The 16,069-nt window shown below is 44.3% G+C and overlaps 1 protein-coding gene across 1 annotated transcript; it reads right to left on the bottom strand.

The window, feature by feature from the left end:
* Positions 1–1,452: 1,452 nt before the first annotated feature.
* LOC132383692 (histone H2B-like) lies at positions 1,453–8,598 on the bottom strand. Its single transcript, XM_059954884.1, has 2 exons — positions 8,568–8,598; positions 1,453–2,427 (listed from the first exon to the last, which is right to left on the bottom strand). The coding sequence occupies exons 1-2, from the start codon at positions 8,596–8,598 to the stop codon at positions 1,925–1,927; spliced, it is 534 nt and encodes a 177-aa protein (XP_059810867.1). The 3' UTR covers positions 1,453–1,924.
* Between the last annotated feature and the right edge of the window lie 7,471 nt (positions 8,599–16,069).

The raw sequence follows: 16,069 nt of genomic DNA, 5'->3' as shown, positions 1-16,069 counted from the left end.
GAGAATACCTCACATTTTTAAATTTACAGTATTTCTATTAAAAAATATTTATTCAGTATACGTAATTGATTTACTTGTTTTTATTATGTTTTATTTTATTTATTGTTATTTTCCCCCATCTGCTAAATTATGCATTGCATTGAATTGCTGCTAAAATAACAATTTTTACGCCTCATGACGATGATAATTAACCTGATTCTGAAATGGAAGACGCAAATATTATTGTTCAGTGAGGCAATGGGAATCGCTCATGAAGCAACGAACAGGCGATGTTCCCGCCTGCTGCACACCGGAACGGCCCAGGGTCCATCCGCAATGTGGAACCCGGACAATGCTGTTTTAGATAATGAAGAGCGGAGTCGTTCAATGTTCGGAGATTGAATTCTCCCTTCCGGGGCTGTCTCCGGAAGATCATTTCATTACCCTGCGCCTGGTGAACCCGCTGACACTCCGCAAGGGGAGAGAGCTCCATTCAGCCGGCTGAGAGGGGAAAACGAGTTGGGACTGCTTTCGGTTTACTTCGCGGAAGAAATATGACGGATGAAACATGTCGAGGCTGTGACAGATGCAGGATATCAAACGGACGGAAATCACCGGCTGCTCAGTCCTTCCACGGACATTGTGAGTGGCTCTGAAAAGAGCCTTTGGGTAAATGGGTGCAGTTTACATCTCTTCACTTCCTGGCACCACCGGTTTTCTTGGGCAACAGTACGGCCTGGATGTTGGGTAACATACCGCCCTGAGCGGTAGTGACCCCTGCCAGCAGTTTGTTCAGCTCCTTGTCGTTGCGGACAGCCACCTGCAGGTGTCAGGGGATGATGCAGGTCTTCTTATTGTTCCGGGCCGCGTTGCCGGCCAATTCGAGGAATTCGGCCGTCAGATACTCAAACACAGCAGCCAGATAGACCAGGGATCCGGTACCCACCCGCTCAGCATAGTTGCCCTTTCAGAGGAGCCTGTGAACCCGGCCGACCGGGAACTGCAGTCCAGCCCGAGATGAGTGCGATTTGACCTTAGACCGAGCTTTGCCAGCACCGCTTCTTCCACGTCCACAATCACAGTTGTGCTCCAACGAGAATGAAGGAAAGTTCAATTCGCCCCAACTCGCCGGTTTTATACCTGCTGTGAGAATGTAAAGTGACGTTTGTGACTGGTGTGATCCTGGTTATTCTCATTGCTGAAGAGAAATGCCCCAATCAAGGAACGGCCTGAATCACCAATCAGCAGACCGTAAAAGCAGAAGTGCTGAAAGTAATCGTCTCCTCCCAAAAGTGCACTGAAGTTTGGAAGATGCATGGTAGGAAAAATAAATCCATTGTTCACATTTGATTTCAAATTAAATAATTGCAGACCTGTTTGACAATTGGGTCTTCGCATTTCCCCGTTACTGAAGCCAGGCACATTTAATTTAAGTTTAGTTGTTATTGGAGTGTCTGGGAAGTCAGTTCTCTAATTTCCTTCAACCCGTAACGGAACCGAATAAAACTGACCCTCAGCTTCTGTCCACGGTCAGTCACTATGTGAACGTAATCAGGTTATGGACAAACGGCTCTTCTCAAACCGTGATCAGCGTCTAGTCTGCAATTTTAAAAAAGTTGTTCTGTGAAAAAGCCATGAGGTCTTTCAGGCGCGCGTTGAAATGAGATTCGAGAGTTACTCAACTGTAACCAAATAAACTCCTGAAGCCAGAAATAAAACAACAACGGCAGCAATCCTCCGCTTGGCATGGATACCGAGTGCGACGGACTGATGTGGAGGGGGAGGTAACAACTCCTTGTCAGTGCATTCAGAGGTTATTCCAACTGTGATTTAGCTCTTGTAAAAGTCACCAGACATAAACTATGTGCTTTGTAATTTATTACCTAAATGCTAGTACAACTCTCTCATTGAAATGGTGAGTGTTTTCGTTGTGTTTTCGATCATCTCATTGGGGAGCTTTACTTTTGCTGTTGTTCTTGGTCACCGCCTTTTTCCCTTTGGACACGGCGTGCTTGGCCAGCTCCCTGAGCAGCAGCAGGCGCACAGCGGTCTGGATCTTCCGGGAAGTGATGGTTGACCGCTTGTTGTAGTGGGCCAAGCGGGAAGCCTCGCCCCCGATTCGATCGAAGATGTCGATGATGAACGAGGTCATGATGCTCATGGCCTTGGAGGAGATGCCAGTATCGGGGTGAACATGCTTCATTACTTTGTAGATGTAGATGGAGAAACTCTCCTTCCTCGGCCTCTTGTGTTTCTTACCTGCCTTACCCGTTGGTTTGGGCAAAGCTTTCTTGGGGCCCTTCTTCGGAGAGGATTTCAGTGTCTCAGGGATTTCGTCTGACCGATTCAGACCCAGAAATACGCACCACTGGCCCGGAATACGATTGAAAGAGGCAGCGTCCAAAGCAGTATGCCAATGAGCGACAGGATGCAGAGGATTCCCAATGGCTATACGAAGAAAGGGTTCGTACAGTCAATTCATTTCACTGGATAACTTTAGAACACGCTCAACCAATCTGAACTCTCTCTCCGCTGCCGATTGTTCGTTTTGGATAACACCGTGGACTGGCAGCTGGTGCTGATCTGGTGAGTTGCCGCTGTCGGTTAATTCGGCAGGAAGGAAATCTATAAGCGTTTATAAAAGACAAAGTGGACCGTAAGGTATAAGCGCAGTATCCGGCCATTCGATCTATCATGTCTGCGAGAAAAGCGATTCGAATGAGAAAACACACACTTGTGAAACGTTTAAGTAATGAAACAGGGCAGCAGATGATCGAAGGTCAAATTGTGATCATCAGAGACCTATTTCTGAGTGACTGTGAAAGTCGAGTTTGTAGTCATACGCACTGCAAAGGTGAAAGGAAAATTTGCTTGCAAAAACATCATGGACACCTATCGGAGACACAACATTCACAAAATATAAACATACTGTACAGAATTACAGATAGAGGAGAATTTGAGCAAGACACTCCATTGCAGTGTAAAGTGGTCAAAGTGGTGTTGTACTCAGGTGTGATGAGGGTTCTCCAGGTTTATTAAAGAACACAATGTCTGTACCTGTCAGTCTCTGGTACAGTGGGAGAGTGTGGGGTTCATTCTATACCTGTCAGTCTCTTTACTTCACCCGTCCTCTTTCAGGATTCACCCAGCTCCTTGTTTTCTCTCTCCCCTACTTCCAACTTTTAAATCTCCTCTTCAGCTTTTCTTCTCCAGTCCTGCTGAAGGATTTTGGCCTGAAACATTCTGTACTTTTTTTGTTTCCTATGGATGCTGCCTGGCCTGATGTTTTCCTTCAGCATTTTTTGGGTGTTGCTTGGATTTCCAGCATCGACAGATTTTCTCTTGTTTGTGACACAATGTTGTATATTGGTACCTCAGGGATGATGTATCTGGTTACATTGAACTACTCTGAATGGACTTTCCAGCAGAGCATCCAGAGCAACAAGACCAGAACATCGAATCCAACTCTGGGCTTGTGATAAATATGTAAATTTCCTCGAGTCTCTGTTTGGGAGGGTTTGAATGGGGTGTATTGTGTAGCAACATTCAGACTGATGGAATTGAGGATGATTTTGACCGTAGATATATGTAATCAGTGTGTCCACAGTGTTCCGTGATGGAGTCTTTGACTGATCAGATTAAACTACACACGGGCTGATCAGATCACTGATGATATGAATGTAGGTGTATTTGTGGGTGATACGGAAGGTTATCAAATGGACAGAACTGGTAGACCAATTGGAAACGTGGATGGTAAAATGGGGACAGAGTTTAATCTCGACAAGTGTGAGGAGTTTTATTGGTCCAATGTTGGTGGAAACTCAACAGTAAATGGCAGCACCCTTAGGAGCACTGATACACTGAGGAACCTTGATGTGTTCGACCATATCATCCTGCATGTGACATTGAAAGGAAATAAACTGCTAAGTTCAAAGAGGGGGAACAATGAGAGAATGGGGGGGGTCTGTATAGGGTAATGCAATAGGTGGAAATGGGCATAATTAACAACCACTGACATTGAGTTGAGTTTCTCTTTAAGAAGTTGGACTGATGTTTTGATGTAATTACGTGACTGGAGGACAATAAATGAGTTATGGTGTTTCTTGAACAGAAAATGCCTCATGCTATTTTATTTGTGAAAACCCACAATAAAATACTGGTTAACAAGTGACCAGTGGCTTTGACACCACAAGATTACTGCAGTGTCAGTGTGAAACGAGAAAGCCTGATCAAGTTCTCTTCAGGTTCATTGGCATTGCTGACTCTGAGTTTATCACCGTCAAATGCCAGCGGGGTCACAATCAACAGCCCTGTAAGTATTGTGTCTCTTTGTAGGTCAGTGGGACATACCCAGAACATGAAGCTATACTAATGGAGAGAGACAAACTGAGCCAGGTCACAGCTTGATAGGCAGAGAGGAAAACAGAAAATTTGATGTTGTGTCCTTATGTCTGAACTATTCCTAGTTAGAAATGTTGCTCCTCCGAGTAGTGTTCAGCCTCACTGCAACAGTGTGACATCAGACATCAACATAAATAAGAAAATAATCTCAGCTGAAATGTTGTCTATCACTTGTTGATCTTCTTTGCAAACATTTTACACCGTAGAAAAGGCAACGAATTTCTGTCTGAGAATCTGAAATGCAACAGTGTTTCAGTTCTGATGTGTCTGCAAGTTCCCCAGCATTTGAAGGCTACCAACCGTTGAATGTGAAGGAGGAGATGGTTGAGAAGACAGCACACCAGTCTTTTCAAGGAGAACTCCAATACATGGACATGTCCTTGATCTGACTTGATAAATGACCACAAAGTTGACACCGGTGAGCTGACATTCACTGCTGCTTACTTTGCAAGGGTTTCACCAGGCTACTTCACCTGCAGGTACACCAGCCAGTTCACACGGGGTGAGGCCATTCACCTGCTCCGTGTGTGGGACGGGATTCAGTCAGTCACATGAGCTCTTACAACCCCACTCGGTTCATGCCGGTGAGCAGCTAGACTTGGCTCAGTTGTCTGTCTCTCAGTATAGCTGCACACCTGTTTCGAGTGTGGGAAGAGATTCATTCAGCTCACCCACTTTGTGAGGATCCAGTGAGTTTATAATACATAAAGGACACACTTCGGTCTTGTGTCAGCAAAGAAATTTACTCAGTCATCGTACCTGCTGAAACACTGGCAACTTCACCCCAGGGAGGAAGTTGAAATAAGCTCGAGGTGAACATTTTAACCATCAAGGTGACTGAATCTATTTCGAAGTTCATTGCAGGCTGTTAATGTCAGATTCTGCAGATATTGTGACTGATTACTGGTCTCTGAGCAGTGGAAGGTTCGTCCTGCTGATGTTAGTCTTAAAATACACTGGCATTAATATTGTGGATCTGTGACAAATTAATCAGCTCTATTTCAAATCATGTGTCTCAGGTGCTTCCTGCCTGTCACACAGCTAATGTACAGAGGAGAGGCCACTCTGTTCATCAGGTACCTACACATGTTCCTATTCCACACCAGAGCTTTCAAATCCATCTCTGCTGTTCACCTTTCACTCACCCTATAATATTCAGGTTGCAACTGGTCACCAGTCTGTGAATGTTTACTTTGAAGTTTACTTTGAACTAAATCCATGACTTTCTGGAAACTGCACAAGATGAATTCACTAGGGTTTTGTCCCAAATAGTCTTCATTCCTCACAGCCCTGAACCAAGGATGAAGTCTTGTGTGGTTAAAATGTTTCTGTCCTCCTCTATTCTTTGTTTTGGGTCATTTTCACTGATTTTGAAGGGTTCTTGCAATACAAGGCTCTCCTCTAAAGTGTGAGCAGAATGGTGGATAAACATTTGATGGAGCAGAAACGAGAGGGGTCAGCACAACTGACGGCTTTGGGGCTCCAGATGTGATGGAACCTTGTGTTTACAAGGAATAGAAGGAGGGAATCATACCAGGAGGATGAGGCTACAAATAAAAGTTCAGCAACATTCGTAAACTTTGACTGAAAAAAGAGGTTTGTGTTTGCAAAATGCCGGAGGGACTCAGCATTCCATGGAGAGGAATAAAAAGTTGTTATTATGGCCAAGACATGTCATCCTATCTAGACTGTTTATTTTTCTTCTCAGATGCTGCCTGATCTGCTGAGTTCCTGCAGTACTTTGTGTGTGTTACTGTACAGTACACTCCCAGCATCTACCGAACCTCAGGTTTCATATCTGCATTTCTAAGTGAGTGGGACATTGACAGTTGTCATACAAAGTGCCCGTTGGTATTGAGTAATAAACAGGAGAAATTATGCTGATGCGCGAAATCCAAGGAATAGACACAAAATACTGGAGAAACTCTGCCCTCCAGGCAACATCTGTGGATAAAAGCACAGTTGGTGTTTTGGGCCGGGAGTCTGCAGCAGGACTGTAGAAAAACAATGAGGATTAAATTTTAAAGGTGGGGTTTGGAGAGAGACAAACACAAAGTGATAGGTGAAACTGGGAGGGGGGATATGAGGTAAAGAGCTGGGAAGTTGATTGGTGAAAGACATACGGGGCTGGAGAAGAGGGAGTCTATTCGGAGAGAACAGAAGGGCATGGAAGAAAGAAATGGGGGGAGGAACACCCGAGGGAGGTTATGGCCAGGCAACGAGAGGGAAAAGGGGATGGGGAATGATGAGGGAGGGAAGGCATGACCGGAAAATCAATAAATCAATGTTCATGCCATCAGATTGGAGGCTGCCCGGACAGAATACAAGGTGTTGTTCCTCCTACCTGAGTGTGGTCTCATCGCAACAGTATAGGAGGCCATGGATTGACGTTTCAATTGAGTATATTGTTTGTGGAAGCTTGCTGTGTTAAAGTAGCAGCTGAGCTTTCTGCATCACAGCATTGACTGCTTTTGTAAATGTGGTGTGGAACCAGCACTTGCCTCCTCAAATTAATCCAGTATGTTAACAACAGCACAGCACCTCCCTTTTCCAAAACATAATTCAACCACTCTATTACGATATATTCCATAAATTTACACAGATGGGACATCAGTGATATTGGTCTATAACTAGAAGGATCCAAGAGTACCAGCAATAGTCCTAACAATACTATCATTGCTACAGCTGGTTTCCAACACATTGAGGTATTCTCTTAAAACCTTATCCCTACATTGTTTAGTCACTTCATTACTTTACAGCAAATGACTGAGCAAGTAACTCAACAATCTCTCTTTTAGGAGAATTGTGTTACCTTCTTTAAGCAATACTGGGAACACTGTGAATCCCACACCGGCATTTACTTAATTATTCCCTAAACATCTCTAAGTTCAATAGTCCTTCCAATAATATCACAATATGGCCTCCAGTAAATCTTTTTCACAGCCTTCATCGTGACCTGTCAACAGCTTGTGATCTGCTAGACTTAATATCATAACGTGATGAGTGATACTTCTTAACTTTCTGAAATGCCACATTTCTCTCAATAATTGCCTCTGCACACTCCTCCGTCCACCTTGGTACAGCTTTTTAATATCAATTTCTTCCACCCCAGTTTGATGAACAACGTGACAACGTTTCTTTGCAGAAGTCCACATCATCCTCTCCATTCAGCCCAGACAGATGCTCAGCACATAAAACATTAAAACTTCTCTCAATTTGCTTTACCAAAGGTTCATCTCCTAAAAGTGGCCTGCTGTCCCCGATACAAATCCAAACCGCAGTTTATAAATACAGGAAAATTGTCACTCCCTAATGCGTCATCTCCCATGAGATCCCACTACTCACTCCAATGGTCAAAACTAAAGTTAAATTTACAGTAGTTTCAAAACTATTATGAACATTAAATCTCATTCCTCTCACACCAGTAAGGCACACAAGATGTAAAATATCAAAAACTCTTCTGCAATCAAATCATCACCGTCATTCTGAGGACAAACCCATAGAGAACGATATGCATTAAAATCCCCACACCATACAACCCTTAGTGAGCTGGAGCTACATATATTCTCCAACAAATCAACTGAAAGCTTTCCACAATGATTATAATAATATACCACTTTAATGCCCCTACCTGAGGTATTTCATTTACTTCCACAACTCTATGCCCTCTACCTCTCATTATGAAACTTGCAACAGCACGCCCAATTACATTATCCTATAAGAACTGAAATGTGGTAACAACGAGGTTTCCTGAATGCACACATCAGATTGATTTGTTAAATCCGAAATAAACTTGAAGCCTTGACCATTAGAAATCAGGCTCTAGAAATCGCTCTTTTACAGGCTGGGGGACGGTAGTGGAGTGTTTATGATCGATGAAATAGTGACTGATCTGAAAGGAAAGAGCAAATATTCCAATCAGAGAGGTGCTTTATTCACCAATCAAGAGACAGCTTCGGCAGAAGCGCGGAAAATCACCGAATAACTGCCAAAATAATCTGAAGTTTGCAAAACACCGTCAAAAATACCTTTGTTAATGAAATTTAACCACAACCGGATTGTTTGTCGACCCTTCACCCCCGTTACTGAAGTCCGACACATTTAAACCAAGTGTAGCTGATATTGCGAGTTTGTCTGGGAATTTAGTTCACCGATTTTTTTCAATTGAAAAATAGGTGGAATAAAACCGATGGTCAGCTTCTGTTCGCGGTCGGTCATTGTGTAAACTCAAGTAAGTCGCCCTTGAGAAAGTGGACCTTTAACAAATACTATAGTCAAGTAATCAGAATGGTACAAAGTTTACCACAGTATTACCCACAGTAATCAAACCAGAAACAATTAGTGTCCACGTCAGAGAAATCTGATGACTGAGAGGAAATGACGGGGATGGTTGCGTAACAATTCCGTGTCTGTACAGTCGGCAGGAATGGCATAGAGAAATCGGATTGGACAGCAATTTATCATGAACTGAAATACGATTCTGAATGAGCCCATCGAGAAATTTCCAAATTTACCTCAATTCTATGACTCAACATGACTCCTTTAATGAAACCGTGAGAGCCTTTGATATTTCCCTTTGTTTTATCAGTAAACGTGTCTTCACTTGGAGCTGGTGTACTTGGTCGCCGCCTTTTTCCCTTCGGACACGGCGTGTTTGACCAGCTCCCCGGGCAGCAGCAGGCGCACGGCGGTCTGGATCTCCCGGGAGCTGATGGTGGACCGCAAGTTGTAATCGGCCAGGTGGGAAGCCTCACCTGGTGATCCGCTAGAAAATATCGTTCACAAATGAATTCATCATGCTCATGGCCTTGGAGGAGATGCCGGTGCCGGAGTGAACCTGCTTCATCACTTTGTAGATGTAGATGGCGTAACTCTCCTTCCTCGACCTCTTGCGCCTCTTGCCAGACTTGCTCGCCGGTTTGGACAGAGCTTTCTTGGAGCCCTTCTTTGGAGCGGGTTTCGGTGGATCAGAATTCCTTCGTCGGTTTCAAACACAATAATAAGCAGAAGCTGTCCGAGCCCGGGTTAATTAGGCAGCGCCCAATGTGGTATGTTAATGAGGATGGGAATGTTGAGCATTTTCATTGGCTGATTGGACAAATGAATCACCAATCGGAACGCTGGGGGATGGGAAGTGGTGCCAATGTGTGACGGTTACCGCTGTCGTTTAATGCAGGAGGAAGTACAGAAGGGCAGAGTCAGGCGGGGGTGCAGTCTGAAATTGAAATGAGAAACGCAAAACTCAAAAGCAGATTGAAAATAAAATAAGGTTAAATATTGGAAAAATTAAACACTAAGACGTTTAGTTCATGACACAGGGCAGGAGGAGAGCGAAGGAGTGATTTGAACATTTCAATGTAAAGTTCAAATCAAGTTTATTTATGCACAGGTGAATGGAACAACGTATTTGTAGCAGCATCACAGACACATTGCATCAGTCACAACATTGACAAGAAACATCGGCATTAAATATGAATTATACCAAAATATACAAATAGAGAGAATATCAGAACAAAATCAAAATGCCAGTGACTATGCGGGCAGTGGGAGAATCATCCCTCTTGTGCTTCTTCATCTCGTCACTCTCGATTCAGTGTCAAGCAACGCTGCCACTTTGATCTGGTCCATGCCTTCATTCACCAGGTCCAACACTTGCCTTTATTGGATCATCTTCCTCCTTACACTAGTCATCGGGTTTGTGAGGGTGTGGCCAGGGTTAGAGTAGGTGTTTGTCCCTTTGGAACTCGGTATTATGTTTGTGGGTAGGGCTGGTGGATGTATATGTGAGGCTGGGAGAGATAAGGCTGTGGAGCTTAGTATGGTGATCCATGTGGGGCTATGTTTGATGTCGTGGTTTCTCGTGCCCCACAAATGACCAGGAGACGCAGAAGATTCTTCGAGAAGGGTTAAACTTTAATTTGCAAATCAAAGCTTAGACAGTCATTGAGCTAGTCGCTGATTGCCCACCGATCCCCGGACACATCATTTATTACAGCAATCTCCTGGTTTACTTGCATTAGCATATCCAATCGGTCTATAGTTGCGTATCACACGTACTTCCGCCACTATTGTTTCTACCCATTGACTTAATCATGTTCTAATCTACATCTCTTAGCTACCTCTCGTTAACACACCATTGTCTTCTACATTCTTAAGATTTCATTCTCCTACTAAATTGGGTACATGCATAGCAAAAAGCAAGTTTCAAAACTGACTACATAGTTTTGGTTACACAGCAAACAATTTCAACTTTTATACTCCAATATGTCCCCCCTTTGAGTTCTGGAGTTAGGTTCTGGAGGTAGGCATACCTGGGGGACAATGACAACGGATGTACATCCAGACGCTTTTCTTGCTGCCTCGACCGCAGCTTGATTTCCCTTTGTTATTACATCATTTCCCTTTTTATGTGCCTGGGATTTTACTATAGCCAGTGCTTTAGGTTTCATTATGGCTTTTATTAAGTCTAGAATTTGCTGACAATGTTGTATGGGATCTCCACTATTTTTTTTTTAAAACCTCTCTGCTTCCACAATGCCCCGAACAAATGGGCATAAACCGAATCAGTATAGATGTCTACTTTCTCACGTTCCAATATTTCACACGCAGCTGTCAGGGGACGGTTGGGGACAGGACTCCATCCTAATAATCTTATCGCTCGACTGATCCTGCTGCACTACTGAGAATCCTGCATGATTTCCATCATAGTCCCTATAACAAGAGCCATCTACAAACAGAACCTTTTTATCTGCATCGTCTAGTGGTTCTGACCGTAAATCTGCTCTCAATTTGGCAAATGCCATCGTCTTCCCTACACAATCATGGGGTTCTCCTTCATAGCCCAAAGGGACAAAATCGGCTATATTGCAGGTAGCGCATCTCTGTATAGTTATGTCTGGAAATGTCAATAGCATCTGATACGCTGCTTTTCTGGCTGGCGTCAGCACAGATTTCCCTCTTTCCAGCAATTCTGCTACTTTGTGGTGTGTGTACAGAGTCACAGGATAGCCCAGGGTTACAGATGATGCCTTTTCATATGCATAGTACAGCGCCGCCAATCCCTGATAACAGGGTGGTTACCCCTGAGCCACCTCATCTAGTCTCGTACTGTAGTATGCTATCGGCTGCTTTGCTTTTCCTGTGCCTGCCTCTTGCGTTAGAACCGCTGTGACATAACCCTCCTGTCTGTTGGACACATACAAATGAAAAATCTTCTCGTAGTCAGGCAAAGCTAATGCTGGTGCTGACTGCAATGCCTGCTTAATAGTATTGAAAGCTATCTCCGCCTCTGCATTCCACCTTAAGCCGTTCTTCAAATTTGTATGACCTGCTTCTTTCATTATCTTTCTCAAAAGTGCCACAATCTCAGCATATTCTCCTATCCAATCTGTGATGTACCCCGACATTCCCAAAAACGTCATCATCTGCCCTACAGTCTGGGGTTTGGGGGCCTTAGTTATTGCCTCAATCTGATCTGGTGCTATCGCCTTCACTCCCTTGGATATTACCCTGCCTAAGTATTCCACTTGCCGTGTGCAAAATTGCAGTTTCTTTTTGGATATTTTATGTCCTCTGTGTGCCAGCGTCTCTAACAGAGTTACAATGTCCTGCTAACACTGTTCCTTACTGTGGGAGCAAATCAACAGGTCATCCACATACTGTAACAATGTACTTTCCAACGGTATACCCTCTAGGTCTGCCTTCAACACCTGATTAAAATGTGTGGTGAATGTTTAAATCCTTGCGGCATTCTGGTATAGGTATACTGAGCACCTCTGTAAGTAAATGCAAACAGATACTGAAACTGGTCGGCCAGAGGAATGCTGAAGAAAGCCGAACACAAATCAATCACTGAAAAGTAACTTGCTTCTGGTGGAACATTAGTCAAAAACGTGTGTGGGTTGGGGACTACCGCTGGCCAGTCCACCACCAAATCATGCTGGCAAATCATGCACCAATCTCCACTTAGATTTATCTGCTTTTAAGTCCGGCAGCAACGGGGTATTGCATGAACTGTTTGTTCTTTTAAGCATCCCCATTTCAAGCAACCCCTGCACTGTCGATGCTATTCCCTCTTCTGCTTCTTGTCTTAGAGGGTATTGTGGTCTCCCAGGTGGAATTGCTCCCTTTTTCAGCCTTATTTCCACCGGACTAGCTGTTTTTATTTTCCCTACGTCCGTGTCATGCTGTGACCACGGAATAGACGGCAACTCATCTAAACATCTTTTTCTTTCTGCTGGCCTCTTTCCTTTCCCAACAAGGGCAGGTGTGGTTGGGGAGTTATTTCGACCTCTCTGACTGTCCCTACCATATCTACACTTATCATTATTCTAATGCAATTGTTATCTTCTGATACCCACACATCTGGCGTGATTTTCCTCCACACTGTTACGGTTTCAGCACTCTTAACTAAGGGTCCTAAGTCTTTAGACTGATATCCCTTGTTTACCAACAATGTTACGTGGGGCGCAGCCTCCGGTGTCCTGTACCATTTTTCTAAAAAGGTGTTCCACTTAACTTGTAAAGCTGCCCCTTGCTTTCCAATTATCACAGCCTCCCCTTCCAGGTGCTGTTGGGGACATGCCTCCAGGTGCCATCTCTCCTCTAACTCCATGTTCTGAGTCTCGTCAAAAATCACTGTACATTGTAGCTCAGATTTGGGCATTACAGCCTTGGGTAATATAGCCTGCACGTCTTTTTTTTTCCATTTTTCCCAGGTTTCCTGAATCTGATCTGCGATATCTCCTAACCAAAAGACATTAGCCTTCTTGTCTTCTCGCACTATCAATTGAGCCCCTGTTCTTTCCACAGTCAGCCCATTTCTGGTGCATTCTTATTTTAATTTCAGTTTCAATAAGGCATCTCTCCCTAACAAATTAATCGGAGTTCATTTAAATACTAGCACCGGCAAAACAATTCCTTTATTTCCCATTCTCAACCGCACTGGAGCCGTGCACTGTGGCAACTGTGTTTTCCCCGAGAACCCTACCGTCTTAATAAACTTTCCTGACATGAGAATGTGAAGGGCATACTGTGGTTGTACACAAGTGTAAGTGGCTCTAGTATCTATCATCATTGGTGTCAGTTGCCCTTCTAACATAACCTGAACAATGGGTACCTCGTCTACCTCCCTTGTTATCATTGGGTAATGTCCCATCCCACTCGAGTTCTAGGGGCACCCCTAATACTTCGCATAGGGGTTCACAGGTCCGCTTGGGCCTGTGGGGGCTGGTCCTTGGCTAAACATTACTTCCCTTCTGATCGGTTCCTGCTGGTGTGTGTCAGGCCATGGTGTAAACAGACAATCTCTTCTCATGTGACCTGGCTGATTACATCCCCAGCACAATCTCTCTACCTCTCTTTCCCCCTGTTTCCTCACTGGTCCCCTCTGCCCATAGCTCCTCTGTCTCCCTCCTTGGGACAACCAGTCCTGTCTGGGCTGTTTGAATTTAGTTTGTTCCTGATAGGGCATTTGTGGGACTGTTCCTCCAAAGACGTTGATTATTGGCATGGGGTTTTCCGGCCCTGGACTTATAATATGATCGGCTCCTCCATATGGCGGTGCTTCATCCAGTTCGATGGCTGTACTCGGACCGGTGGTTGCTGGCAGCATCTTTTGCTTTTCTCTTTTTCCTTCTTTTTGAGTTCTTCGCGCAGCATTTGTATTAACTTTCTTTGCTCCTCTTCCTGCTGCTCAGCCAACCTTCGTTTCTCTTTCTGGTATTTCTCAACCGCATGGACTACGTTGTCTCTAAATTCTTGTGGTTTCGTTGACGTCAGCCCAACCACTTCCTCCAATTTGGATTTTACTTGCGGAGGCTTTGCATCCAAAATGCTATGTCGGAACAGTGTGGTGAAAAATAAGCTATTCTCCACCACTTGCTCAGTCTCCAGTCACCACCTTTTCAATTGGTTTTCTACATAGGCTGCTGGGTTTTCAGTGTCTCCCAGTGGATCCCCTTTTAAGGCTTTGGGGTCCACTTTTGGTGGATAAAGCTTCCTGATGGCCTGCCATAACCTCTGCCTCACTCTAGCAAACCCGTCTCCATCAGTTCTCGGGTCGTTCGAGTTTACTATGCCAGCCATTTCCATTAGTTCGTTAAATTTGGAGATTCCCATCAACCTTATCAATAGTGCCTTCAAATCTCCCATAGCCAATAATCGTCCCGCCGTTTTTTCTTCAAAGGATCTAATCTATTTCCCTGCTCCTTCATGTAGATTTGGCAAAGTGTTTTTCAGCCTTTCTAGATCCTGGGATCCCCAAGGGATATACTGCTCTTGTCTTGATCCTTTAACTAACAACAGCATCATTCTTCCTCCTTCTTCTCACCTGCCCTGCCTCTCCTCCTCACCTGACTCCCCATCTGTCTCAGGGTATGTCTTTACAGCCTCCCACACAAACGTCTCCGGGGTCCTCTTCTTCCCTAGGTCTCCCTGTGGAGTCCTTCCTTTCTGTCTTGATTCAATACTTGGTTGGCCCCTGGAGTATTGTTCACATCTCCTCTGTCAATCCCCTCTCAGTAACTTATCTAGCTCTCTCTCTACTTCCGCAAGTCGCTCCCCTACAGCCTCCTTCTGCTCATCTAGGCTTCTGCCTCCTACCTCTTCCCCACAAATTCTCACATTCTCTCTCTCCACTTAACTCTTGCTCCTCCAATGAGTCACCTTCTCTTTCCTCCTGTCCTTGTCTGTGCACCTGTGGCAGGGAATCCTCATGATCCTTACTTGTGCTTGATTTCCTTATCTCTTGTGTTTCATCAAGACTCTCATCTCCTATCTTTTTTCCACTTCCTCTTGAATGCCTCATCTCTTCCTGCCCTGATGAGCCACTTCCTTTTCTAGTCTGTTCATTTCTATGGTATAACCGATACTCCTCATACTCCTTTACCTCTCTCAAGTACTGCTCCCTGCATGTTTACTGTTCCCGTCAGCAGGGGCACTGCTTAGGGTTTCCTTTCTCATTATAGGGAGGGGGCTTTACTGCTTCTTTCGCATCCGGGTACGGAGCCCAAGCCAGCTTCTCACCGTTCCCTCCTCTCTCTCTAACAGGCTGTTTCTCCAGCATCTTTGTGTCTTCCTCGCTTGTAATCAATACTCTATCTGTCCTCCTCAGCCTTTCTCCCTCCGTTCTGAAGAGTTTTAGCACTTCCATTTCTCGTTCTCTTTTTTGCCCTCTTTTCTTAGATTTATCTTTTGGTTTGTAATTTTTAATTAGTGCCTCCATTTCTTCGCACAAGCTTGCATCAAACGTTCCTTCTCTTGGCCATTTTGTGACCGGGTTTTTTGTTCTCTTTTCCCATTTTTTCTGAAGGTTTTGTGATCTCATATTTATTTACTGGGATTTTTTTTTGCTCAGAATCTCTACTGCCATTCCTTTACCTGTCACGTTGTTCTCTCTTTTTAAGGTATTTCAGAGATTCACAGTTCGTTTGCTGGATAATATTATTTACTCTAATTCTATGCCCAGTCTATCGTCTATCTACCAACGCTTTAAACTATATATTGGACTGTCCTTTTTCCTATTCTGTTCTGCCCGTACAGACCTCTATTCAGAGCGGTACCCACAGAACTTGCTCTTTGCACCGCATCTATTAAGGCGGTATCCATGAGGATTTTCTCTAATTTCCTTTCCCTGCCCGTTCAGACCTTTTCATACGAAGCGGTATCCACAAGGATTTACCAACACCAC

The sequence above is a fragment of the Hypanus sabinus genome, chromosome 31, assembly GCF_030144855.1.
Source record: "Hypanus sabinus isolate sHypSab1 chromosome 31, sHypSab1.hap1, whole genome shotgun sequence".
Classification (NCBI taxonomy): Eukaryota; Metazoa; Chordata; class Chondrichthyes; order Myliobatiformes; family Dasyatidae; genus Hypanus; species Hypanus sabinus.
Note: the sequence above shows the minus strand (reverse complement) of the source record. Positions and strands in the feature narration are given on the sequence as shown.

What these genes read in the sequence shown, in the direction of transcription:
- LOC132383692 (XM_059954884.1), bottom strand. Translation starts at nt 8,598, where the DNA reads ATGACCGACCGCGAACAGAAGCTGACCATCG. An exon ending in CGAACAGAAGCTGACCATCG is followed by an intron (nt 2,428 to 8,567) that starts GTTTTATTCCAC and finishes TTCTTCGTATAG; the next exon opens with CCATTGGGAATCCTCTGCAT.